Source organism: Panthera leo, chromosome E1 (genome assembly GCF_018350215.1).
Source record: "Panthera leo isolate Ple1 chromosome E1, P.leo_Ple1_pat1.1, whole genome shotgun sequence".
NCBI lineage: Eukaryota > Metazoa > Chordata > Mammalia > Carnivora > Felidae > Panthera > Panthera leo.
In genome coordinates, this window is record NC_056692.1 from 16,100,654 (window position 1) to 16,128,468 (window position 27,815).

Sequence of the window (27,815 nt, forward strand, 5' to 3'; positions counted from 1 at the left end):
TACATGCCATTCAACCTGGTGGCAGAGACACCAATAAAATACAAGACACCCGGTGAAATCTGAACTTCAGATAAGTAACAAGTACATGTTAGTATATCTCAAATATTGCGTGGGATATAATATACTTAAAAAATTTTTTTTATTGTTTATCTGAAATTCAAATTTAACTGGACATCCTACATTTTTATTTGCTGAAAAATTTGGCAACCCTGTCAGTGGGGGTGGTAATGTTGTTCCCATTTTATAGGTGAGGAAGACAAGGCAACACATCGCTTCCCTCCAGCTGCTCCTCTCAGAAGAGGGAACAGACGTAGAGCCAGAGAAACTGAGACCTCAATTACCTGCCTACAGTCAGTGTGCTCCTCAGCCTGGAAAGGGGGTGTGCATGCAGGAAGAACCATTTTTCCCAGAGAAGGGGGAGCAAGAGCAAAAGCAAACCAATGCAAACAGGGAGCCTCCCTGGGAGGGGGAGGGTGGGTGACCAGGGGGTAGGAGGTTCCAAGAAGGGCTGCGGTCAGCCGGGGCCACACCCACAGCCCTTCCAGAAGCAGCCCCTGCCTGGGGCTGGAACCTGAAGGCAAAAAGCCCAGGAGAAAACTCAGGAAGCACCAAAGGAAACCCCTCCGGAAGTCCTGAAATATTTCCACGGCCCAGAGAAAAACTTTAAAGTGAAAGCAGCCGTAAAAATACCTCCAGGGGGCACCTGGGTGGCTCAGTTGGTTCAAGCATCCAGCTCTTGATTTAGGCTCAGGTCATGATCTCACGGTTAGTGGGTTGGAGGCCCGAATTGGGCTTAGTGCTGACAGTGTGTGGAGCCTGCCTGGGATTCTCTCTCTCTCCCTCTCTCTCTGCCCCTCCCCTGCTCAAACTCTCTCTCAAAAAAAAAAAAAAAAAAAAGACTACTGACAGGAGGGTCAGGCTGGCCTCTCAGAATCCAGGGCATGACCACAGTGCCCCGGCAGCCCCGGCCCAGGTCACAAGGCCAGCTCCCCAGAGCTTGCACAGATGGCCTAGGGCCTCCCCGTGTTCCAAAGAGTGCCCTCTCACCCTCCCAGGGAGGGGCCCCATGCCCCTGGGACTCCAAGGTGGGGTTTCACTTCAGTACTTCTCAGCTCTATTTTTACACAAAGGTGGCAAGAAATAATGAGTGTTCAATTAAGGATAATTAAGTCACCTTGATTCCATGCCTCTGCAAGGCCAGGGACCACAGATGACCTTTGCTGGGAGCTGGGACAGGGAAGGATTCTAGAAACCTTTGGGGTCTTCTCTCCAGAGCTAGGATCTTAGGTCTAGAGCCCACTCCCCAGTCTATGACTTTCCAAGGAGTGACATTCAACCTCGTCCTCACCTGGTTGAGAAAGGCCAACGAGTGTTCCTCTGGGCAAAGGAACAGCATGTGCAAAAAATACCAAATGATGACTGGGCATGGGGTGCCTGAGGAACTATGAAGACTTCAGGTTGGCTGGAGGGTCACGAGTGTGGTAGGGAACACCAGGAGGTGAGGCTGGAGACAGTGTCTGAAAAGGCTCCCATGCCATGCTAAGTGGTTTAGGTTTTACCCTGCAGAAAGGAGAGAGGTGGGAAGGTGCTAGACTGGCAAGTGACTGAATCAGATCGTCCAAAAGGGCTTGGAGGAGTCCAGGTCCTTCCTACCCCAAATGGGCATCACCTGGGGGCTTGACTTGACATGCCAAATGGGGGCCCTAGCAGAGGCTTGCTGGGTCAGAATCTGCATTTTCACAAGATTCCCCAGCTGATTAACATGCCCTGATCTGAGTGAGGCCTGAGTTACAGTTGGGGTCCAGAGAGGGTCACGGGCTTGGTCTCTCCAATATGCTTTTCTTTTCTTTTTTTTTTTTAATATTTATTTTATTTATTTTGAGAGAGAGAGAGCACGTGCAAGTGGGGGAGGGGCAGAGAGAGAGGGAGGAGGAGGATCCCAAGCAGGCTCTGCACTCAGTGCAGAGTCCGACATGGGGCTCGATCTCAAGAACAGTGAGATCATAACCTGAACTGAAATCAAGAGTCAGAGGCTTGGGGCGCCTGGGTGGCGCAGTCGGTTAAGCGTCCGACTTCAGCCAGGTCACGATCTCGCGGTCCGTGAGTTCGAGCCCCGCGTCAGGCTCTGGGCTGATGGCTCGGAGCCTGGAGCCTGTTTCCGATTCTGTGTCTCCCTCTCTCTCTGCCCCTCCCCCGTTCATGCTCTGTCTCTCTCTGTCCCAAAAATAAATAAAAAATGTTAAAAAAAAAAAAAAAAAAAAAAAGAGTCAGAGGCTTAACCGACTGAGCCACCCAGGCGCCCTTCTCCAACATCCTTTTCTGACTGCCCTTCTGCCCTCCTCAGGCCCAGCTCTGCTGCCTCCTTGCATTTTCCTTGCTCCACGATTCTCTTGTATGATGGACCTGGGTCCCCCAGAACCCTCTATGTCTTCATACCCTCTCTACCAATCACGGAGCATTTCCAAGCCCCCACATCTTCAGGGCACGGCTCGGTGTGTGGGAAAGGGAGAAGCGTGTGGTGGTTCAGAGCCAGTCCTCAAACTGGACAGAGCAGGCAGAGGAGTGTTTCAAACATACAGTTCTCATTCTGAGAGCCCTGACTTTTGGGCACCCCCACTGACGAGCACAGGCTGGGGCATCCACACAGATCTGGGTTTAGAGCCCAGCTCGGCCCTTTATAGGAAAGCTGTTGGACGTGTCTAGAATCTTGAAAAGAAAGTTTCCTCATCTATAAAACTGGATAAAAATAGTTGGGACCTCCACAGGAGGTGGAAGATTAAATGGAACATTGCAAAGTACTTAAGGACAGTGTCAGGCACCCTATAAATGGCAGCCTTTGTTATTCTTCTTCATGCCTCTAAGGAGTTTAGAGTCTGGCAGAGAAGAAAAGACAACAGATGCAAAACACTATATAGGTAAACACTACAAAACAACAGGTAAGAAAGTGCTCCACGATGTGGCCCAGAGCAAGCAGGGTTCTGAGCTGGGGACCTCACTGGGGTGAGCACTATAATCAGGCTTGGGGTGGGGGGCTTCCTGGAGGTGGTGGGAGGCTGAGCAAGGCTTGAGGTTGGATGGGAGTTCACCAGAACATGGAGCGTGGCTGTGGGGTACTGAGAAATCTGAATGGATAGTGCGAGGATCCCCCTGCATGGGGGATCTTTTTTTTTTTAATGTTTATTTATTTTTGAGAAAGAGAGCACGGGCAGGGGAGGGGCAGAGAGAGAGAGAGAGAGAGCGAGACACAGAATCCAAAGCAGTCTCCCTGCTGTCAATGCAAAACCCGACGTGGGGCTTGAACCCATGAACTTTGAGATCGTGACTTGAGCCAAAGTCAGACCTCGACCAACTGAGCCACCCAGCTGCCCCTGCATGGGGGATCTTGAAGGCAGTTTGGATCTAATGTGGAGAGAAAATGCCCCAGGGCAAAGGAGAGGAGATGGAAGTAGGTTTATCATAGCTATAGCCACATGGAAAGCCAGTGGCGCCTCAGGAGACATCAGAGAAGGGACTTGGGGGTGCTTAGGCATCCCCTGCAAGGGCCTGGCTATAATGGCATGGATCAGCCAAGACAGCGTTCCCAGGCCAGAAGGAGCATTTCAGACGTCAAATTTGTGTCTTGTCCTTCCCCTCCAGGGAGCAGGAGACAGAACCAGCTCCTGCTTTCAGTCTCTGAAGGTTGTACACACTAAGATGGCACACAGTGCCCACTGACACATCTAGGTGGGCACCATCCAGGCCCAAAGGGGGAACGTCAGTCAGGAGCTGCCATGGGGTCTGCAGAATGTTTGTCCACCTAAATCAAGGGGAAATGGTGCTTCCACACGGCTGAGTGGCACACCAGCTGGTCTCTCATTAACCCTCTCGATGATGCACTAGAAAATTAACAACCAAGGCATTCTGCTCCATTAACACTGAAGTCGGCCCTTCAGGGGGCAAGGGGGGTGGGGAGGACACAGATTTTGTCTAGACAGTGGCACTCAGAAAAGACCAGATGCCTGAGCTCCTGCCACACAGGGCGGGGGTGAACACAGGAGACCCCCATGACAAAAATCCCCAGCAGAAGCCAACCACAATGGCCGCACTCTCTTCTCATCCTTGGCGTGAGGGTAACAAACTTTCACAGGTTTACTGGGTGGATTAAATGAGATCATGAACATACGAACACTAGCTCAAGTCTGGTTGGTGCCCATTAGACTGTCCAATCAATTGCTTCATTCTTTTTGTTTTTATCGAGAAGGGGGCTCAAAAGAGACACGTCATGGGTTGCCTTTCATCTGGCTAGAATCCAGTTTCAGAAGGGACTGACTTGATTCACAGTGCAGTCAGTCTCCCAGGGATGGGAATCAAGGAGCCTGGAGCTCTGCTACCCAAACTGTGGTCCTTAGACCTTCAGCAGCATTGGCATCCCCTGGGAGCTTGCTAGAATGCAGAACCTCAGGCCTCAGATCTACTGAATGAAAACCTGCGTCTTAACAAGATCCCCAGGCGATTCAAATGCACGACAGAATTTGAGACTCTGCTCTAGTATATTTGTTCCTGGGAGAAAATCATCTTTCTCTTCTCCTCTCCCACCACGGGAACGATGGAGCCCAGGGCTCTGGGTAGATAGAAGTAGAGAATGCCACCGCAGAGGGGCTCTTTGATTAGCACCTGCTTGCTAGCCGCCCTGCATTAAAGCACACTCAAGCACATGTTGAGAAAGTTATTCCCTTCTTGATTCCTTTCAATCTCCCTGTTACTGAAGAAGAAAGACTCTGTTTGATACTGGCATGTCTTTAACATCCCTCTATCTTCTGTTCCTTTTTCTTTAAACAACCGCTGGGGAGGCTCAGACCTAGATCCTTCCAAGGGCAACAGCGTATAATTAGGATTAGCAACATTGTTTAGTTTTTAGCGTGTTTATTGGTAAGGTAACTTTTGGTTTATTGCAAGCGGTACAGAATTTTCACTAGTTCTCTTTCTAAGTTATATTTCAAACAATAAATCAAATTGAAGAAGAACGCTAAGTCCATAAGAACAGAACTGTGTAAATCTGGCGAAAATCACAACAGCGGTATATACATGACTGCGGTCTGGTAAATTATTATTCCTTACGGTTCATAAAAGCCCTCTGAGATCATCGTGTCCACTGTTTTCATACTGCAGGTCCTGAAATCAATGTAGTAGGTCATGATCAGCACTTTCTTGGTTTGCTTTGAATGGAATAAAAGGGCATGAAAATCTAACGGCATTGCAAATGTTGCAGAAAGGGTAAGTACTGCCCTGTGAAATTTTGTATTGCTCTGCACACGTGCTTATAACGTAAAGGTACTGCGTTCAGGTTGCAAGTTAGGAAGTCATTCACCTAGTCCAGTCTTCCCTTTGATGGGTGTCCCCACTGCTAACTTCATTCCAATGGTGAGGAGTCGACTCCTTTGGCCAGGTCACCCATGAGCACACTGCCCTTCATGCTACACCCTGGAGGTCCCCACCTTAGCTCTCTGGCTCCTCTCTCATGACACAGAGATGACAACAGTAGCTACCGCAGCAGGTTATTAAACGGGCACTCCCCAGCTCTGCTCAGGTGAGGAAGGAGTTGAGCAGCTTGCAGTAAGGCCACTGTTCCGACCTGCACAGAAGGACCTGTGGAGAAGCACTAGGGTGAAGCGCGTCCTCTTTGGAAGGACAGGATCGCCATCACCAGGCCCTCTCAATTCTTGGGCAGCCCATTTCATCAGTCTTCCCCGAGTGGTGTCTCTTCCCTTGAAAGACAGTGGAGGCTGGGGGGCGGGGGGGGGGGGGGGGGGGAAGGGCAGGAAGCACAGGAAGACCAGGAGAAAGCTCAGGGGGTATGGGGGTATGTCACAAAGTTGCACCTAGAAGATGGATCTTGTCCAGGCTGAGCCTCTGGTCTGGCTGCGTCCTGGAACCACAGGGAGGCAGAAGCAATGGAAACTTCTTACCAGAAACTCCTCTACAAACAGGAGCAAGGGAGGGGAAGGTTCATGGGTCCCCACACCCAACCAGAGAAGGACTCCTAAAAATGCCTACAGGCTTCGTGCAGGAAGTAAGCTGCCCATGAAATTGTGGGCAGGGAGGGGAAAGGAAGAGAATGGGGTCAGGGAGCTCCCCGCTTCTCCTCCCCACTGGTGCCTTCTGGCTTTGGTTCTCAGCTCAGGGCAGGGCGTTCCTCCGTTTTATCCCATCCAGAACACTCACCACACACAAACCCTCTTTGCAACCATGTGCTAGGGTGTAAGCCACCAGGCACAGGCTGCCCCTCAGCAGGGGACTCTGGGCTCTGGGGCTGTGGGGGTGTGGGGAGAGGGGCTGAAGGGTCTGCACCAAACCAGCCCATCATTAGCATGCTGTGCGTGGGTGAGTTCAAACACAGAGGCTGGATCTGCAGCCCAACTGGCCCTGGGCCTCGGCAAAGGACCTTGGTGTGCAGTGGCCTGATTTAGGGCTGAGGGCCCTTTATTCTCCTTTGGAAACTGTGGAGGTGAATTTTAAAAGGCCTGAGAGTGAAGCCAGCGTGGCTCTGCCGAGTCCTCTCCTCCTCCAGCTCTCATCTCCTTGCCTCTGGCCCTGCTCTGCTCTAGAAACTGGGAACTAGCTGTACTCCATTTCTATCCCCAAAATCTATTTTCTCTCTTTCCCTTCAAACTTTATTTTATTTATTTAATTATTTAATTTGGTTAGCCATCAGTGTTTCTTGCCAATAATCCCACGGATAAGGTAATGGTGGGATACGGGCTCCAAGTGCCCATGGGGAGATCTCCTTGGGATCATTCCTTAGGAAGAGGTAGTCCAGTGGATGGGCACATACAGGCCCCCTGAAGGCTGAGAGCTTTCTGAACCCCATGGGGGAGCCAAGCCTGTCTTTACAGTTGTCATTTTAGCTAGAGAGGTGAACAGATCAATCAACATCCACAAACTACCTGGCCAAGGGGGGGCCTCACTGGCAATGCTGTGAAAGGCAGGGAGTGTGGGAGAAAGCAAAGTTCAGAGTCCAGCCAACCTTGTGCTCAAAGCCTGGCTTGTCTTCTAGCTCTAGAAGCTAAAAGCTCTCATTCTCTTGAATGAATTACTTAACTTCCCTAAGCTCATTTCTTCTCTATAAAATACAGATAACAATTCCTGCCTCATAAAGTAGGGCCTGTTGAGGACTGGTGATAACAGTAAGGTTAATGCCTAGGACAGTGTCGACACATAGTAGGTACTCAACAGCATTGGCTATCATCATCATTGCTGCCAGACGGCTACACATAGAATCAGAGCAATCCGAAATCCGATCCACTTCAAACTGGAGCCCTTTGGCAATAACCTCTCAGGGCCTCTGTTCCCTTGTCTATAAAACAGGAGGGATAATGACAGTTACTTTGTTGGGATGTTAGGGATAATTCAAGGAAAGTATGTAGCACAGCATCTGGCACGTAGTAGGGCTGGTTATATGTCACATCCGTTCTTCTTAGACCAAATGGAAAAACTAATCTTGACAAACCAAGCAAGACTGACGAGCTTCTTTTCATGGGCCCAGGGGTTGTGAGTGACCCAAGGGTGAGATTTCCACATACCTTTGTGGAACCCAGACACGTTTCCCAAAGAGGCTCCCATCATATAGAACACCCTGCCACTCTGACCCCAAAACTCTCAGAAGGGGTTTTTTCACCTAAAACTGCACCTTCAAGAGAGAAACTCATTCACAAAGATGGCCCACAGGCTGTTTAGGCCCAGGGTAACTTGCAGCTGAACAGGGTGACCACAAGTGAGGAAATCAATTGCTGCTGTGGATAGAGATGTCCCCCAGGTAGGGAAATAACTGGGTTTAATTATACGACATCTTTGGTCTCCGTAATCTTGATCCATTAAACCCCTGCTGCTGGCCAGGAGGCAATGCCCAGGAGGAAGGGGTTAGCCCAACACGCTAATAGGATCAGCCCTTCAATCCCATGAAGGTAATTATGGCCACGTCCTCCCCCAACAGCCCTGAGTAAACCCACAGATCCTTAGTCAATACGGGGCTTTTCTACGCAGCACCAGCTCGGCCAACATACCAGAGAGGCCAGTGGCCATGGCATCCGGAGTGACAAAAACTCTGAGCTCCATCAGCACTGGTCCACCCAAGGCCTTCCATCCATCCACCCAACACTTTCTGGAGATCTTGCTCACCTTTAGGCAAAATGCCTGACCATATCATCTTCCATGTTTATCTGTGGTCTAGAGGGATATGTAGGCATCAGAAGTGAGGGTGGAGAAAAGAGAGAAATGGCATCTGATCAATTAGGTCACTGCAGAACCCACCTCATCTGCCCCATCTCCTGAAGACACTGGTCCTGTTAGTTTCCATATGGCTAGTAAACCCATATTCAGTTTTCATTCTGGTGTGTGGTAGGGAAGGAAGGGGAGAAAAGAAGATAGGAATGAAGCATAGGTACAGAGAAAACTGAGTGAGAGACCCCAAAAAGGTCTGAATCTGGGACAGAGAACATCTATTCTCCATCCAGTCAGTCATGGTACCAGTTGGTCCCACCTTTAAGGGCTCTTGGGCAGGGGGTTGGATTGAGCATCTAGCCCCAATCTCCATATGGGGCCATTTCTATAAGTCTGCCTACTGCCCTGATTTCTTTCTTCACATTTACAGGGTCTGGACAGGTTCTCCCCAAGATTCAGAAACAAGTAGAACACTCCCACTGCCAGTCAAGGGTATCCATGGCTCCCACTGACCCGATCTTGCCCAAAGAAATGCAAATGAAGCAGACCAAGGCCACGAATTAAAATCAATGTCTCCTATTCTGCTCTGGAGACAGCTAAGCTACAGGCCTCTCCTACTGGTGTTCAGTGGAAAGTTCTAAGAGCCTGTAGGTAGAATGTGATGGGTACTGGAGCCCCATGGATCACCTCCACCTACCACAGCCAGGGGCCCAGCAGAGGAAAACAGTGACGGATGTGGAGCTGACTGTGAAGCTGCCTAGTTCCTGGTTTGCCCCCAAAGGGCTCAAGCTGAGCCAAACAGCTGCAGCACCAGCCCTGGCAGTGAAGTCTTCCAATTGCACAATCACAAGCCCTAGCAACATGTGGGACTCCCTTGGGGGGTCTCCGACTCTACTACAAGCTACTACAATTACCAAATCCACACAGCTGGAAACTTGTGAATGGGCCAATGAATCGGTTTCTGGGGTTTCTGGTGGAGTAAGGAGTTAAGGAGCCAAGAACCCAAGAGTTTTCTTTTCCCTCTCATACTCACTCACGCAACCGAAAATTACAGAGGGCTCATTACGCATGAGGAGCTGGCCTAGGCACTACCTAAGAACTGGGTCCAGCACTCTGTTCCTGCCAGCCCCCTTCCCCCTTTCCCGGCCCCTTGCCACTCCTCAGCAAGCCTTTCACGGACCCCTGTTCGTGATGACGGCCGTGATTGGAGGGCAGTCCGACAGCACTCCTCACCTACAAAGCACCTTATAAACATTCGTCAACCCACATGGTGTCCACGAGAGACATTCGTGGCTTCATATTACAGAGAAGTGTGCACAGGGTACCAGAACTGCCCCCAGGGAGAGGACCACACCTCAGAAAACAGCCCCAAGTCTTCCATCGCACCTGCAAGAGTGAGGCAGAATGAGTTTTCTCACTACTCCCCCGTCTGCTACCCACTTAGCTAATTCTTCACAAATGTTCCTGTCATTTCTTCCGTTTTGCCAAAGAACAACAGCAACAATCACAATCACAAAAATTTTTCTCGGAGTAGATGACTTCATCCTTCTGCCAGCCCCACCTCCGAGACTCCAGCAGCCATGACAATAATGGGCTGGTGTTAACAAGAAGGACTAAGTGACTGGGGCCATTCAGAGGGTAAGAAAACACCCATCTGCAGGTGCTCACTAGCATATCCGAGGTGGTCTGAGGCGGCCTCTGTGAGACCACTGCTCTGATCAGACCCACACAGTCTGTGTCAGGCCAGCAGCCTGGTCCTTGGTGTGGCTAATATGGGAGTGAGATGAGAAACCTAGGCTGCCTCATGATGCTCTGGAGATGGGTTTGTATCCCCACAGCCCCAAATGCTTTCTTGGCTCTTGGATGGGGCACTGAGTCTATAAGGGATGCGAAAATATCACGAGTGACTGAAATATCCCTTGCAAATGTTGTTTGGGGTAGAAGACGAAAGACTTTCCACTTGAAGAGGTGCCAAATTATTGCCTGCCTGGGGCACATACATGCCTCAATTCAGATCTGTTTGGAGGGTGGTATCCACTTAGAGGGACAGGCTCAGAGCACCCTCCCCATTTTGTTATCCCGTTTTTAAATTTTTTTTAATGTTTGTTTACTTTTGAGAGAGAGCATGCGCACGTGTGCTAGCGTGAGCAGGGGAAGGGCAGAGAGAAGAGAGAGAATCCCAAACAGGCTCTGGAGCTGTCAGCTCAGAGCCCAACGCAGGGCCCGAACTCATGAACCGTGAGATCATGATGTGAGTTGAGATCAAGAGTTGGACACTTAACCTACTGAGCCACCCAGGCACCACTCACAGAGCTTAATTTAATACAGTCTAATTCCATGGTATAGAAAAAAACCAAGAGGAAGTGATGTGTTTAGTGGAAAAGGTGATGAGAGAAAGGCACAGAGAAGGTAAAATGAAGGACACAGCCCTACAGAAAGAATCACACCAGCTCCAGGGAGAGAATTTAGGCAAGGCATTGAGGAGCAAAGCTGACATTATTACAGTGACATAGGAAAATGACTGGGACAGAGACAAGAAGTGGGATGGCTGGAAGCCTTGTCTGCCACTCCAGCTTATCAGGAGCAAAGACCTTGCTCCCATCAGTCCCATATCACACTGGCCCCTGGGAGTCAACCCGTCTCCTTGAGTCAGACAAATCACCATCACCGTGACCCTTCAGGACTTCTACCGCAGGGGAGAGGGGCCTGCTGCCCACCTCTTCTCAAATGACTACCAACCTGCAATGAAAATGCACATACTTCTCCTGGGATAGATGCTGAAGCCACAAAGAATGAGCTGACAACTCCAAAGGCAAGAAGTAAGTCAGAGGAGGGGCCGGTTGGCAGCCTGGCATCTTAGGAGGAGAGAACCATCAACCTCAGTGAGTTCAGAGCCTCAACCACCCGCACCTTGGCTCCAGGACCAGCCCCCGGTTCCTACAAGAGGCACGTGGACTCTTGTTGGGCTCAGAGTCATTTGAGTCCACTTATCCTGCTGGAAGAATCCTGTGAACACAGAGGACCAAAGAGACAGATGTCCCCCATTCCATGACATTCCAAGGCCTTGAGCAACTTCTGACATATCTAGGTGACACTAAGAGTCTTCCTCACCAACCTAGGGTGTGATCTGAACTGCAGCTTTGTCACTTATCACTTACGTGACTTTGGATAATGATTTGAGCTCACCAAGCCCCTCTTTCTGCAAAATGGAGATAAGACTACCTGTCTCACACAGTTGTGTGGTCTGGAGAGGATGGATGGAGAGAGCCTAGCATAGTGCCTGGCACATAGTGGGTCCTCAGGATATGCTATTATCACTGTTACCAGGAGCAGCACTTGGGAAGGGCCTCTATCACTGGGTCATTCACATCTCTAAGAAATGCACAGGCCACCCTGTGCCCTGGGGACTTCCCCTTTACAATTCCTGACGGATTTAGCTTTTGTGGGGACTTGCCACCCCAGGATTGTGAGCCTTGTAAGCAAACAGCTTTCTGAGAGGCAGAGGAACTTCCTCCGGGAGCTACAAAACCTTGCTGCCAGGCAAATGACAGCCTGGGTATTTGTTTTAATTTAGGCTCTTGTCAAGAGGAAACTTCATGGCTAACAGCCCAAACATGACTGCACAGCACCTCCCCAGGAAGCCTCATTCTATGGCTCTCAAATAAGCCATTTTGAGGAGGGAGGCAGGGACTCCTCACATTGCTGCCAAGTCAGTGCCTTCCCCCCTCCAGGCTGCCCCCAGGAGCCCAGGGGCTGGGGCAGCAGCATAGCAGACAGCTCAGATGCCTGTCTGCCTGAGTCAGGGCTGGTTAACAGGCACCCCTAAAGAAGGCCTCAGTCGAATTCCCTTTTCAGGTCCCATCTTCCTCTGGTCAGAAATTTTCAAGGAGACCTCAGACAATTTTGCTTCCCTGCTCTAAGTGGCAGGGGGAGGGGTGGTAGGAAAACTTGGAAATAATTAGGTTAGGGAGTCTTTGTCAGGGCAATAGAGAGGAAGTCAGACACAGATTTCCATAGGATTCTACGCTTTGAGAAATACAGAAACCACTACTGGGTTTCGCCAGAGAGCCAGAAATATTTGGGAACATAAGTAGCATGTGAATATGAGGCATTGTTATTACTGTTATTTGCAAGAGCACAGCTAAGAGGTCACTAATCCTTCCTTCAGGTCAGGAGCTGATCTGCAGCAAGGCTCTGAACAGATGTGTGCCCCCATTCACACAGACACACGTGCATCCACACGCCACACAGCCATGGGCCCTGACCTTCACCCAACGGATGCTGGCCTCTGCAGGGGAAGGAGCAGATGGAGTGGCTGGGCTTGGTGCAAGACTGACACCCAGGGGATCTGGCTTTGCCCCTTTGATGTTGAAAAGCCAAAGTGGAATGAACCATCACAAGGAGAGCTCCTATGGAGGGGGGGTGGGGGGGGGCAGAGGAAGGAAAAGAGGATGGAGAAGGAGGAGGAGGGAGAAGAGGGAGGAGGAGGGAGAAGAGGGAGGAGAAGAAGGTGAGGGGAATGATGGAGACCCAAGGGGATACAGAGGTCAGAGGCTGGATACTGAGTACCGAGGGGCCTCCAGGGCAAAGCCTTGGGGTTCAAGGCACCATCCCTGTCTATTCCTCTCCTCACCCATATAACCGTCAACAAGGTATCGGAGCCAGGTTAACCCTTAAAAATGTCCTTGTCCCATGGCATCCAAAGTCCAGAAACTGAGCTTGCCATCCCCAACCCCTGCCCCCTGCCTCAGGACTCTGGGCTAGGAGACATAGCAAGAGAGTGGGAGGGTCCCACTGAAGTGCTCAGAGAGGGCAAAATCCACTCACTGGCTTCTTCAGGGGCCTGCAGGACCCTCTTCTTAAATCACTGAAAGCTTTGGGGAAGATGTCTCAAGGGAGGGTGGAGAGAAGCGCAGGGCTTTTAGTCACCTAAGCAAGGCAGGGTGTAAAGTGGGGGTGCTCACGGGGAGCCCCCAGAATGTACGAGTGATCAGTTACACATCCCCAGCGGCAGTGCAAGAGCAATCACATGATCGAAGCAGATTTGGGAATGAGGGGGTGGAAAAGCCGAGGTTTTTTTTTTTTTTTTTCTTTTTTGGGGGGTGGTGAGGGTGGGGGTGGCGATGAAGCTGGCAGGAAAGACTGCTGAGCCCGAGGTTTTCAGCTCCTTCAATCCAAATGGCCCCCATGGAGATCTGCCCCTACAGACCCTCCCACCCGACCCCACCTCCACCCCAAAACACACAACACCCCAGGATGTCCCCGAGGTGACAAACTCAGGCGCCAAGGACTTTGCCAAAATGGCCTTTCTGCTTCAGCGTGGACAGAAGGAGCAGTCAGTCGGGAAGCGGAGGGAGCCCCCTACAAGGGCTCGCCTTCCTGGGGGCTGGGGAGTGCTCAGTTACACAACAGGTGGGAAATGGGTGACACAGCTCTCCAAGCCCCGTCGGTCCACTGGCCCCCCACCCGCTCCAAGTCCGCTCTGGGGACCTCATCTGCGGCCGATGGCGGGGGGACCCACGCCTCTTCCCCGCCTCCCGGCCCGCTGGCACCCGGCCGGCGGCGCCCGCAGCCCCCTGCCCGCGCCGGGCTCCCCAGACAAGCCCGGCGGTCGCGCCCCGGGGCCGTCGGGGCGCCGCGGCCCGTTCCCGCCCGGCCTCCCCGGCCCGAGCGCACACGTACTGCTGTAGAGGGTGTCGATCCAGGAGAGGCGCGGCAGGCCCCGGTGGCTGAGCGGCTCCATGCCCGCGGCTCGGCGCGGCGGCGGCGGCGGCTCCGTCAGATCGGAAACCCGACCCTCATCGCACAACAAAGGAGGGAGGGCGCGGGCGGCGGGCGGGCGGGCCGGCGGGGAGCCGGGAGGGGCGGCCAGCCCGGGAGGCCGAAGTTGCCGGGCGCGGGGTGGAGGCGGGGGCAGGCAGGGAAACAGGTAGCAGGGAGGAGCCGGAGCTGCCGGGAGAGGAGGGGAGGGCGGGCGAGGGCAGGCGAGCGCCCCCGGGAGCCCTTCCGGCCGCAGCGGCCTCGGCGAGCCCCGCTGCGGATCCCCGAGCGGCGGCCCCGCAGCGCGCCCGCAGACTAGCAACTTCCCGGGGGCTGCGCCGCGGCCAGGGGCGGGGGGCGGGGGCCGCGACCAATCGGCGCGAGGCTTCCGCGCCCCCTCCCCCGCCGCAGCACGCCTCCAGACCCGGTCGGGGGTGCGGGGAGCAGCCCCAGTCCCCACGGACGCCCAGACGCGAGGGGCTCCAGCCCGTGACGGAGGAGTGGTCCCGCGGGGGTCTCCGGGCTGCGGTGCAGGCCCAGGCTCCGCTTCTTCCCCTCAATGCGCTCAGCCGAATTATGGCAACCCGCAGACTAAGTGCCGCGGGGAGACCTATGGGCCCCGCAGGGGTGACATCACCTGACACCCCAGGATCTCCAAGCGCAGTTTTTGGGGCCGGTGCGGCCGTCAGGCCCCTCCCCTAGACAAGCCTGGGGGACGGCGCTGACGGGGTTAATGTCCTGCCCGCCCGCGGAAAGCCTCGGCCGCGCGGGAACTCTTTGCTTCCAAACCTTAACAACCTCATCTATTTAAACACCCGTGACCTAAAAGCCGGGCAGTTCTGCCCTACACACCAGAGGGCGGCGGCTGGAGAAAGGCGGGAGGCTGGGGGTTGAGTAGGGGCAGTGGAGGACCAACTGGGGGCAGGAGAGCCTCCAGGGTCTTCCCTGGGTTCCCCGGGAGACTTCTTTGGGGATCCACAGCCGCAGCCCAGGAGGCATACCTTGTATATATAATCACATGCAAGCTGAGGGAAGTCTGGGGTCAAGATGCCTCTGAGAACAAAACCTGAGGAAGTGAAATTCCTTCTAAGACCTCGCAAGAGCAGTGGAGAGGTTGGGGGAGGGGGTGGTGGCGGAGGGCTTTAGGCCTCCTAGGTGCCGATTCTATGGGACCCAAGGCAACTTTGCTGCAGATATGGTCCTGTGGGACCCTGGAGGAGGGACCAGGCTAGGGTGGGCAAGGGCAGGGGGCGCTGAAGCTCCTCTCCAGAACCCAAGAGAAGCGAAGCAGTGGGCCCACCAAGGGAACCCTGCGCTGGGCCATTTATGCTAGTTTTACCTCAAATAGTGAGGTCTCTGATAGTGGAGCACACCCTCCCCACCCCTCAGCCCCCATCATCAAGCAGCTGACAGGCAAAGCCTTCATGGGACCCAGCTCTACTGGGACCCATCCACATGGGGCAGGGCTCCTTCCTCATCATTCCAAACAAGCACAGATCTAGTTCTTTTGAGGAGAGAAGCAGACCCTCACCCGTAATGCTGAAAGGAAGCCTGAAGCCAGTTCCGGCAGCTGCTTGGATAGATGCCTCCAACTCACAGCAGGTCAGGTGAACCCCTGGGAAGGTGCAGGGGAAGGGTGTGAAAAGCCTCCACAGGTGGCTGCAGTGGGTGTTTTTCAACTCTGAGGTAATGCTGGCCCCTCCCTGCATCCACTCAGCCTTCCCCCTTCCCAACCCTCCTGGCTCAGACTCTGCCTCCGTCTCCTGCGGCCCCTCCCTGCTCAGCTGTCACCCTCCCACCATCCCTGACTTGCACACAAGACTGGGAGGGCCAAGCAGGCACCTGGAGCTTGGCAGAGAGGGGGCTGTGCATCTCCAATGAGATGCTCCAGAAATAGAGCCAGGATGGGAGAGGAAGCAAATTGAGCTCTCAGAGGAACCGGAGGGAGGATGGTGAGGGTGGAGGAGCAGAGAGGGGCCCAGAGCCTCTCTTCTTCCCACGTGGAAGTCTCAGAAGGCACAGAACCCAGAAGAAAGCTAGAAACAGGAGCTCAGCCCATGGAAGCAGCAGCACTGCCCTCTCCCCAATAACCACTACCACCATCAAGGCAGCCTGGGCCCTCTCTGTATCAGCAGGGGTTTTCCTGATGGCCACATCCGGAAACTGACTGCGAGGAGGCCATAGATGTATGTTTCTGCGTGAGACACATACATTTGCATACATTTTACATTTTTATCTACAAAGGCTTGAACACGCTATTTTCAGCATTTTCAAGCTAAAATGTTACAGTTGCTCTCCTTAGCGTTGCCATAGTTTGCTTTTCTCCTACATTCTGTCCAATCCTGTCCTGGACCTCCCGCTCCAGAACACAATATAGGGTACAGGGAGAGAGGAATCTTGGAGGAACACTTCTAATAATTAACAGAGAATGTCTGCGGTACACCTGGCTTGGATCTTAGTGCTTTGCTTACAAGATTATCTCACTGCGAACCTCAATGTCATCTCTGTTCCCTCCATTTTCTAGATGAGAAGCCTGAGGCACTGAGCAGCTAAGTAAACCCTTCCAGCCCTCCTCCATCTCCACGCACAGTTTCATACACGTGTCCTGGGAAAGGGTAGTTACCTCAAGATGCCCTTGATGCCTTTTCTGGTGGCTTCCAGTAGGTGGTTAACACCACACAGCCCGACTCTTGGCTTGGAGACAGGTGTGTGGGTCTTTGAGCACCAGGGTGTTTTGAGACCGGAACAGAAGTCTCCAGATTCCTGGCACTAAGGATGAGGAGGAATGTGGAGAGACCCAATCCAACTTCCTAGTAAGGAAGGAGTTAAATAATCATTCTCATCTGCATTGTGCCAAAGGTTAAGTGCTCTGCCAACAACCCCAATCTCTCAGAGTGGCGGAGGGGCTTTCCTGTGCGCAGACTGCCCTGATTCAGCGAAGTGCAGACCTGCCTGAGTACCCCAAGGCACTGAATCAGCACTCAACGCACCTCATCTCGCAGCCCACACTAACCATTCTCTGTCTAGGCTTTTGAGTGAACACTCCCCACCTTTGCAGGTAGGCTGTCCTCAATTCCCCACCTCCCTTGGTGACCACCTGCTCCTGCCTCACCACCCGTTGATTTAAGGGGGACTTAAGGCTCGGTTGCCTTGCCCATAGTGCTGGGCTGATGATGAGAGGCTGAGTGGGAAGGAGATATATCCCATTCTGAAGGTCAGCGGCCTTGCCCTTAATTCCCAGGTGTGCCACTCACTGCCTTCACAACAACCAACACTTGATTCTACCAGCCACTCAGCCAGGATGGAAAAAGGGTGACTGTGCTTACAGCCAAAACTGGGTATCTCCACTTTTCTTGCCTCCTCACTGTTAGCAAATCCTGCTCCACTGTGCACAACAGGAAGGCTCCAGGAGTCCCTGCTTCCTTGATCACCTGGAGGTCACTGCTGGTGAAAAGGATGTCCATTCACCTCTTCCCATGCTGGAGCTGGCAGGGGGTACCAGTGTGCAGAGGTTGGATGTACAGGTGGGGATGGAGGGCCTATGCTTTCAAATTAAAAAAACAAAAACGCTTGGGTGGCTCAGTTGGGTGAGCAGCTGACTTCAGTTCAGGTCATGATCTCAAGTGTTGTGAGTTCGAGCCCAGCAGCTCGCTGCTGTCAATGCACAGCCTGCTTCAGATCCTCTGTCCCCCCACCACCGCCCCTCCCCTACTCACACTCTCTCAAAAATAAATAAACATTAAAGTAAAAACAAAAACAAAAGTCAGACTATGATAGCCAAAAAAACCCCAAGACTTTGTATCCTTCCTGCCAGCTCAGCTCTTTCAAAGCTGGAACTGCATCTTTTTTCACTGGGGTATCCACAGCACTCTGCCCAGTGGATGACTGACTCGGGTAGACTGTAAAGCAGCCATAATCATATTGTGCCCCAAGATCAGACTTCCTACCCAAAGCCCAACAGAATGGCATTCAATAATACGGGTTGAATAAATCAAACGAATGACAGCTAACATTTACTGAGTGCGTCTTAAGTGTGGGGCCCTGCTCTATGTGCTTCATGTAGGTTATCTCACTTAATCCTCATAATAAGCCAATGAGATAGGCACTGCTCTATGCTCCCTACCCCAGAAGTAGACAGGCTAAGTCACTGGCCAGCTAGTAGCTGGTAATACTTGGAAATGAACTGAGATGCTGAATCCAGAGTCCAGGTGTGTAATCTCTGTATTGGGCTGCCATAAGAGTGAACTAATGAATGAACAGAATGAAGCTAAACTCAGAGAGAGGAAGAAACTGGAGCCATAGGGGGAATGCAAAGCAGTGTCATTCCAGAACGCGCCCCCCCCCGCCCCCCCCCCGCCCCCGCCTCCCCTCCAGGGCCACCAATGATTAAGCAAAAACAGAGCTGGTTTTCAAAGAAAGCCCCATCTACTACAACAGGGCAGATGACTCTGGAGATAAACTAGATGCAATCAATCCAGTGACAGTTTCCTGAACTCCAGTCCCCACTGAACCCCACTGCTTCTATGCCTTGGGCCAATCTTGAACCTTTCCCATCTCATCTTTTGAGTCTGTAGGTGGGTACCCAGGTAGATCAGGCAGATGACTTCCAGACTATAAACTCTGCTTCCTAGCCGACCTTGGGTGGGAGGGCTGTTTCTGGGTCCTTGCTTCATTTTCTTTACCTTGGTACAGTAAAGCAGCATTTACTGTTCTGAAATTCACCCTCACCCCTAGGGCCTGGAAAGCAGAAAATTCTCCAGGCCTCTATTGGGTCACCTCTTAGGGAGAAGGCTTGGCCTTTGTCCTCTTCTGACCTGTCTCTTCCCAGCCTCCTTGCTTTGCCAATGACAGTGAGATCTACAGATAGCACAGATTAACTCAAAGCCCTCCCCAATTATTTCTTTCTCCCAAAGTTTTGTGTCAGCTTGAGTCGTAAGAAATATCTGCAGCCCTGGCAAGACGTAAACCAGAGAACTGCATTCACCCCTTTGCTGCCTCCCTCAGCAGCATGGCCAGGAGAAGGCACAGTGACATCCAACTCCCTGTAGCCATGGAGCTCCCCACACATACCCACATGCCCAGCTCCCATGGCCAGTGGCCACAGCGAGCCCAGCTTCTTCGACACAATAGCTGCCTTAGATTACGCTAAGTATATACTATACTATATGCAATTTCGGGAGGGTCTCATGCCAACCCCCGGCTAAAGTGGCCCTCCTCACCCGACTTGGCTCAAATCGCACCCCCCAGGGGTCAACGTGAGAGGTTTCCTAAAGAGTCGATCAGAGGGCTCAACAGTAGAGTGTGGAGACCCCTTCCTAATTTACTCACCACAGCATCCCCATCAGCATTTGGAAAGAAGCCAGCAGAAGAGACTGAAGGATTCTTTAAGTCCCCAAAGTCCAGAGAGAAAGTTCAGCGGTTCCAACCTTATCAGCTCTGAGTAAAGCAGAGGCATGTCCACCTGGGGTCAGAACTCACAGGCTGGCTCTCTGCCCTCCTGTGGCCACCATTCCGCTGAAGCTGGCTGTGCTTCTGGTTCTCTCAGCCAGAGTTCTGCAGATGCATCCCAGCCCCGTGCTGCTCTGCCAGGAGCTGTGACGCCACCAGCCAGGCTGGCCCTGTCCCTGTCAGGCCCAGGAGTGGCCGCAGGGGCTGAGGACAGGCTGTCAAGGAGATTGGCTCCAAGAGGTGGTGGCTCGACATTCAGGAAGGCGACGACAAAGGAGCATCAGAGCCTAGTCAGTGGTGCCTGTCATCAGGGGAGTCTTGTGTTGGGGTTACTGTGCAAGTTTGCGGTTGTGTGGCCCTGTCTCTTTAAGGACCAGGCCTCCTTAAGGCAAGTTCCCTCTGCAGTCACTCCTGCCACCAGCAGTCCTGCGGCAGACGGCGGGGGGCTCCCGAGTGCCATCTGGTGGCCCAACAGAGCAGCACCTCAGCCGCCAGACACGATCCTGCCAACCCTGGCCACAGTCCAGACAAGAGGCCTGGAAATGCCTGTACTCAAATCTCAACCTTGCCTGAGCTCCAGGCTACCATTGTAAGTAATGAGGCTAGGGAAGGCAGGAGGAACTCCATTTGGGGTCAGGAGACATCAGGAACCTCCATGAGTAGCCCAGGAAGAATAACCACCCCACTTGACAAAAGCTTCTCTAGGATATTCTCAAATGGGGTGTGGGGGGGTGATTTTTCCAGTTTCCCGGCTTGCTAGCTGCGGGACCTGGAGCACAGCTATGTGTATGTATCCTGTGCCTGTAAACACTGCAACAGTGGCTCTCAATCAGGGGAGGGATAGTTGGTACTGCCCCACAGAAGTATTTGCAAATGTGTAGGGGTATTTTATTATTTTTTTTTGTAGGACCATTTTAAAGCAAGAGATGTTAAAGTATCCTGCAAAATGCAGAACTCCCCCAAACAATGTCTGTCCCCAACAGTGCTGAGAACACTATGTCAAAGTGCTGAGAACACTATTTGGTTAGGGGGAAAACGAAGATGGTCTCTTGGCAAGCTCATACCCCTCTTCTTTTCCCCATAATTCTTCCATTGATGTCCTCTTTAAATTTCACCTTTATAAGCTTAAAAGGAGAGAGGAAGTGGGCCACTTTCACAAGGGATGCCCCTTCCCAGAAGCTGGGTATACACCTGTACTCAGCTTGTGTTGGGCAGTCATGACCCTTGAAGGGAGAGGCGGATGGGTAGGCGGCCTAACTCAGACAGTTAGGAACAGCAGACAGTGTCCAAGAAGAATCACAGAAGACCAGTCACCCCTTTCCCCCAAGGGACCACCCCGCCATCCTTCCCACATGGATGATTCAACCTAGCGCTGGCTTTCTCTCCCTGAACTGACCCAGAACACCCATCTTTTACATAAGGCACTTTGAGGTTCTAGTCATAAAACCTTGTAACTCCTAATTTCTCCTTCCCCAAGTTCATTGCACTCTGTCCTGGGCTAGTCTGCTTAGTCTCATGAACACAGTCTGGTGCCAGCAGCTGACATAAGAAACCAACACATGTGACATGTATTCTAACAAAGGGAGAGTGGAAAAGAACAAAAGTCTGGCTGCAGTAGCCAAAACAAGCCACACAGTGGTCACATTTGACTTGAGTCTGTCAGTTTACACAGTCCCAAGCTCATGAGGCTGACGTCAACACAGAATGGTCAGTTGGAGGGAAAACTTGCCCAGCAACCCACAGCAACTAGAGCACTTCCCACTGCTGGCAGAATAAAGACCCACATCCTTTTGGTGGCACACAAGTCCCTGTGGCCTGGCCCCTTACTTCCTTCCAGCTTCATCTTTCAGTCCCCTGGTCTCTCTTGCTTTTTCAGAACTTTTGCACAGGATGGTATTTCCAGCTAAAATGCCTGGACATTTCTTCATTTTCCCTCCGATCTTAACTTGAATATCACTTCTGCTAGGAAGCTTTCCCTAACCACCAGACTAGGGAGGCCTGCATTTCAGGTTACTTGGTGCTTTTGTAAACCACTCAGTGTCTGTCTCTCCTGCTAGACTGAGCCCTCCGAGAGGATTCCAAACACCTCTCTCTTGTTCACCACTGTAACCCCAGCACCCTGAAATAGTGGTTTCAGTGAATGAATGAGTACATGAATGAATGGATGGCCAAATATGTTCCTGGTCACAAAGACTCTGGAATGAGGGAGTATAGACTCCTCAGCCAGCTCAGCTCCACCAGCTGGAGAAAAAAAACAAAAAACAAAACTGTCTGTGCCGGTTGGGATGTCATGAGAAGGGTCACGCTCTCTGGAAAGACTCAGAAAAAAAACAACAGGATCCTAGAATCAGATTTGGGGCAAGAGAATTGCTGCTCTAATTAGTTCCTAACTGTTCACATGAAATCCCAACTAAAAACTCCCCAATGTACAGGGCTCCCTTATAAAGCAGCCAGCATTTAATGCTGCACTCTTTTCTACCCAATCAGACTCCAACATGGAAATGGAATAGAAACCAAGAAATGGTTCAGCCCACTAAGGGAACTTTGGTCTCAATTCTCAGAGTCCTTCTCGTGGGCCCGTCCCAAATTTGCAATTACATTTGTTTTTAGAGGAGGGAGGCAAATTGCAGCTCTTCTCTGGGAAAAGAAAAGCAGTCCCTGGGTGTGCACCTGTCCAGTCTCCCCTCCCATTGTGTGGCAGGGGACAGAAGTTGGGAATCAGAGAAACAAGATGCCACTTGCCTGCAGCAATGCTGAACTCCCCTGTTCCGGGGGCCTGTCGGCGGGCGCTGGCACTCACTGGGTTCCGGTGATTACTTTGGTGTCCCTCCAATCAGAGATGAGAAATCTTGCTTTCAGCTCAGTGATGGGAGAAGGACGTGGAAACTGACTCTGGACTGTCTTCCCAAGGACCTAGCTTGAGAGTGTCTGAAGGCTGCCTGACAGAGGGCTAGACAGACAGACAGCAGGCTCTGTGGCTGCTGCTTGCACTGAGCCATGGAGGCCCCTGGGCCCAGGGAGCCCTGGAGGCACTGTGCCAGAGTCGCCCAGTCTGCTTGGCACATGCAGAAAAGGAAGAAGATTCCTTTTCATTTTCCCTTCACTGAAAGAAAGAGACAAAACACCCAATTTTTACTCAAGGTTTCATTTGTTGGGCCTTGGCTCTATCATGGTCTAGAAAAATCACCCTAGGCCCCTAGGGTCAGTAACCCAGATGGCTAGTCCTCTAAAGCTACCCGCCAGCTTCTTAGCTGCTGCCTAGGAAGGATGTACTGGCATAGGTAATATTCCCAGGGCTCCTCCCTGCCCTGAAATGATGGGACCGGTGGGAGGAGGTCGTAGTTGTCAATGATGGGCAGAGGAATAATAATAATAAGGGTGATAGCAGCAAACACACGGTGCTTATTGTGGCAGAGCTGATCTAAGGACTCTGTGTATTAAATCATTTACTAATCAGGGCATCTGGGTGGCTCAGTCAGTTAAGCGTCCGACTTCGGCTCAGGTCATGATCTCAGGGTTCGTGGGTTCGAGCCGTGCATCGGGCTCACTGCTGAGAGCTCAGAGCCTGGAGCCTGCTTCGGATTCTGTGTCTCCCTCTCTCTCTGCCCCAAACCCACTCACATTCTGTCTTCCTCTGTCTTTCAAAAATAAATAAATGTTAAAAAAATTTTTAAATCATTGAATTATCAAAGTAATCCTGACTACCCCAGAATATGTCTTTGCCCCTCAATACTCCACTACTCCCTCCACAGAAGGGAAAGAGCACTAAACTGAGTATACCCTGAGTCCAGGCCCTGGCTCTGCCACTAATCTGCTGTGTGAGCTTGAGAAACCCCCTTTCACTCTCTGGACCTTGGTTTCCTTACCTTGACATGCAGGGATGAAAGCTGTCCTATGATTCCTTGAGAGGCAGATGACCAGTAAATGGCTGCTAAGAGAGGGGAAAAACTTTCTTCTTTCCCACCCCTCAGTTCCCCAATATTTCTGGAAGTCCCATGGGTTTTGAGGGCTGGAAAAGTTGTTCATCAGCCCATTGAATATTCCCCGAGCTTTATATAAGACTCAGTGCCTTTGCCCAGGATACTTGTGATTGTGGATTTGAGACGTGCCCAGAAGTCTCCAAGAGGCAAGGCAGTGCTTGGTGGGTCCAGAGAGTGGTGTGGACAGTACGCCATGGAGGGGGTGAGGGACAACCACTTGGAACTGAGTTAATGACTAAATGCTTCTTAGAGGAAGTGTCATTTGAACCAGGGCCCGGAAGGACACCTCATATTTCACAGGCAAAATTGGTGGGTGGGGAGGCAGTGCATTCTGGTGGGGGGGAGAGAAAAGCATAAGCAATTATCCAGAAATGTAATCGGGCAGAAATGGGGGTGAAGAGGGCAATTAGAATGGATGCTTGGAAGAGAAGGTTCTGGGGGGACTTGGGGAGAATATAGGCAGTTGCTAATATAATATGTGGCCTCAGCATGAATTCAGGGACACAACAGCATTTGCAGCTTTTCTTAGGCCTGTCTTTATAAAAAAGGGACACCTTTTCCCTGCAACACCAACAATAAAAGTTTTTGGCTCCCCTCCCCTCCCCTCCCTGTGAATTTGTGGGCAGAGGCATCCAGTTACTGAAAGCCTCAGTCAGTGTGTCCCTGGCTTCACCAATATGTATGTTCTAGGCACTGTGTCAAGCACATTACTTTCACTTTTTTTTTCTTTCCAGGTTTATTAGAGTATAATTGACAAATAACATGGTGTAAGTTTAAGGTGTACAGGAGCACCGGGTGGCTCAGTCAGCTGAGCGACCTTGGTTTCTGCTGAGGTCATGATCTCACAGGTTTGTGGGTTTGAGCCCCACAGCGGGCTCTGTGGTGGCAGTGCGGAGCCTTCTTGGGATTCTCTCTCTCCCGCTCTCTCTCTCTGCCCCTCCCCAGCTCACAGTGCGCACAATCTCTCTCTCTTGAGATAAATAAATGTAAAAAAAAAAAAAAAGATTGAAGTTTAAGCTGTACAATGTGATGACTTATATGCATTGTAAAATGATTACTACAACAAGGTAGAGAAAACTGAGGTATCATTTCTACATCCTGCCTCACCTAAATTTTCACATCTCCACTGCCCTGGCCCTAAAGAAGAGGACCGGTAGTACACTCAGAACTTTCTCAAAAATTCTTTGTGCTCTGAACAAAGCTAGAGGCCCTGGGGGAAGATAGCACCACATGGTGAGGTATAAGACATTCACTTTCCTAAGGAAGGACGCTGCACTGCTGAGAAACCTTTTCACAGAAACTCAAAGGGTAAAAGTTCTGTGGAACGTTGGTTCTCCTGCAGTGCCATCTGGGGGGAGCACTTTCCAATGCTGCAGGCGGTATCTAATCTCTGAGGCATCCCTCCCACCAAGGCAGCCCCCTAGCCCTGCCTGGGCCAGGCACAGCTGAGTATTTATAAGGAGCACTTAAGAGAATCATTCCTATTCCAGAGCCACCAGGAAAGAGGGCCTGAGCTCATGGTCTGGGGTGGAGAGGGGGATGGTTGAGGACTTGGACCTGCAGCAGCCTCACGCTAAATGATTTCAGATGTCTGTCCCTGGCCGACCCTTCCAAGGTCAGCCCCATGCTCAGCTTCTAGGCTGGCAGGTTGCAGACAGGAAGACACTGTCCTTCTGCCTCCCAACCCCTCTGAATACTCAGGCTTTAGAGACCTCCTTAGATCTTGGCCATGACCGAGACGAAACCTGGTTCCTCACCCTGACACCCCTCCCATGGCCCAGTCTTCCAGACAACTCATTGCCCAATCCCTTACATGCCCACTGAGTTATTTTCCAGGTTCCTATTTCTATCTGATTATGCAAGTTTCTTTCCTCCACAAAGCCACGTGCTCATCACATGAGGGTAGCCACAAGTCACCAGCAAATGGGAGAAGGGCGCTGGGAAGAGCCCCTTTCCTGGACCCCAGAGCTGTGGGTCGCGTTTCTCCACTCTCTGCAGGAGACCGGGACCACCAGAGGGAGACCAGTACAGCCCCAGATGAGATCAGGACTTGGTTCTCAGTTTCACCAGAGGGCAGTCCCCAGAGGTGGCCCCTTCACGTGGGCTCTGTGCCAAGCAGCCCGAACAGAAGACAACCGCTCCATACAGGCCAGGAAGGACACACGAGGTGCCTCCCCTTAACACCAGCTGGACCCGGCTCCAGCCCTACTCTGCCTCTCAGATCCCTGGCTCTTGGGGCAAATGCACAGTACTGCCCGTTGGAGCAGAGCCACGCTAGGGGCTGCTGAAACAGGAACTTTTGCTGCTCCGGCAGGCCAGAGCCTCCACTCTGGGGCTTAGTTTTGGGGACGTGAGGCCCTTAGGGAAGCTGAGTTGTTTTTTGTTTTGTTGTTTTTTGCTGTTGTTGGGGTAGGTTTTGTTTTTGTTTTTTTCTAGAGGTAAAAGGCTGCTTTTGTAAAAGAAATCCAATTTGCCTCCCACCACGACTAACCACAGATGAGGAAGCAGCCAGAGAGAAGCTCTGGCCCCTGAGCCCCTGGCTTCCTGCTGTTCTCTCTCAGAGACCACACATGGAGCTGCACACAAAGCAGGCCACATTTCCTTCCAGTCCTACAAGGAACCTTGACTTCCTACAAAGACTACTAATGCCAACGTCAGTACACATGGGCACATCTACCCGTGGCAGCACTTCTGCTAATTTCTAACGTGGCTTTCAGGATCCAAAAGGAAGAGTTCTGGCTTGCCAAGGAGAACATAGCCTGAGACACCAACAGCAGCTGACTTCCCACCTGGCCTGCCTGACCCTGCAAGCAAGATGCCTGATTCCAGGGTCAGTGCACTCTCTCCCATGAAGACCCTCGTTCTCAGGGAGCTGGTGGAGGTGTAGAAGCTTTGCTCAGGAGTAGTCAGGGTCACAGACACTTTGGCAAACAAGTTCTTTCTAAGTCTGCTAGAGGCAGGGAAGAATGGGGGAACCTGAACTGTGGCAACGTCCTGCTGTGAAGAACACCCAAGCTGCTAGCTCAGAAGCCACACTGCAATTAGCACCCTATCATTTGCTCACTTGTATGCATCTCACATGCCATCGAAAGACCATGTGGGGGTGCCTGGGTGACTAGTTGAGCATCTGACTTTGGCTCAGGTCATAATCTCATGGTCTGTAAGTTCGAGCCCTGCATCAGGCTCTGTGCTGACAGCTTGGACCCTGCTTCAGATTCTGTGTTTCCCTCTCTCTCTGACCCTCCCCCACTCGCACTCTGTCTCTCGCTCAAAAATAAATAAACACTAAAAACAAAAAGACCACATAGAAGGGGTGAGGCATATAGACTATCTGGTTTTTTTTTTAACTAGTAGTTTATTCAGGCTTTTTCCCCCCTGTTCTACAAGTAATGAAGCCACAATACACATTTTTTAGACAATAAAAGAGTAAAATGTACATTAGCATTTTCCAGCCTTTTGGGACATGCATACAGTGGGGGTCTTTGCGGAGTTATAATCAAAGCAGCTCTTCAGAATGTGCTCACAAATTTCTCAGCCACCGATCCCTGGCCAGTCCAGCTTTCATTCTCTCCTGCATTCAGCAAGACAAGTTCTGTCTAGATGAACTATAACCTCACCTTACTCAAGACCACCTTGGCCCTAAACACAAAGATGAGCCGCTGGGAGGAAACTCTAGTTCATCATCCAACTTTGCTCACAGTGCAAGCGAGATGTCTCTGGTTCCTTGGGGGAGGGAGGAACATCACCCACTTGTCAGCACTGCCCAAGGATACTAGAAACATAGTCTCATCTGTAGTGTCCTCAGTAGGAATCTGAGAACTGCCCCTGATAGCACCTGGGGACTCTTTCTTCCATGGAGCTGGGCCACAGCTTTGAGATTAGAAGGAAGTTTTAGGATTGGCCAGGGTGGAAACTGAGGAGGAGGAGGGGAGGGAGGGAGGTGCAGGAACAGAGGTTCCTGTAAAGAAAAAGAGAGGTTTGAATTCACCACCCAAACCCCAACCTGTGACAGGGACAAAGTAAATGGAGGTTGGTTTGCTATTCCAATCTCAGGAGAACAGGGGAGAGACGTGCTTTATCAAATTTTTTCACATCATGCCGCAGGCAAGAGATGCCGTGTCTGCACAGCATGCTGGGGCAAGCAGAGATGGAAACAATCAGTATCTCCTCACACCTTCAACACATTCTAGGCACTGTGACTGGGAAGCTCGGGGAAGGAACAGGGAGAGATGGCCGTCCTATTTTCAACAAACCTCCCAGTGGCCACAGTCTTCATAAGCATTTCTGACTTTAGAAGCCCCCACAACTGCCAAGATGAAATCAGTGAAACTCCAAGGCAGCAGTCCTGGTCCCCACAGCTGATGACATGGGACAATGCCCAGGTGAATTCCCCTGTATACTCAATGGGGCTGAGGCACGCTTCCCAGGAGG

At 51.7% G+C, this 27,815-nt stretch overlaps 1 protein-coding gene across 2 annotated transcripts in view; it reads right to left on the reverse strand.

Annotated features, from left to right (window-relative positions):
• Nucleotides 1-27,815, reverse strand: part of ABR (ABR activator of RhoGEF and GTPase) — a 183,082-nt gene that overhangs the window by 124,564 nt on the left and 30,703 nt on the right. Inside the window, exon 1 of one of the 2 annotated variants that reach the window (XM_042917287.1) lies at nt 13,879-13,954. The exons of the other annotated variant lie outside the window; for it this stretch is intronic. Within the exon in view, the coding sequence (XP_042773221.1) occupies nt 13,879-13,939 (61 nt within the window). The 5' untranslated portion in view covers nt 13,940-13,954. Of the gene's footprint in view, nt 1-13,878; nt 13,955-27,815 lie in introns of those variants that run through there. 2 annotated transcript variants of the gene reach the window in all.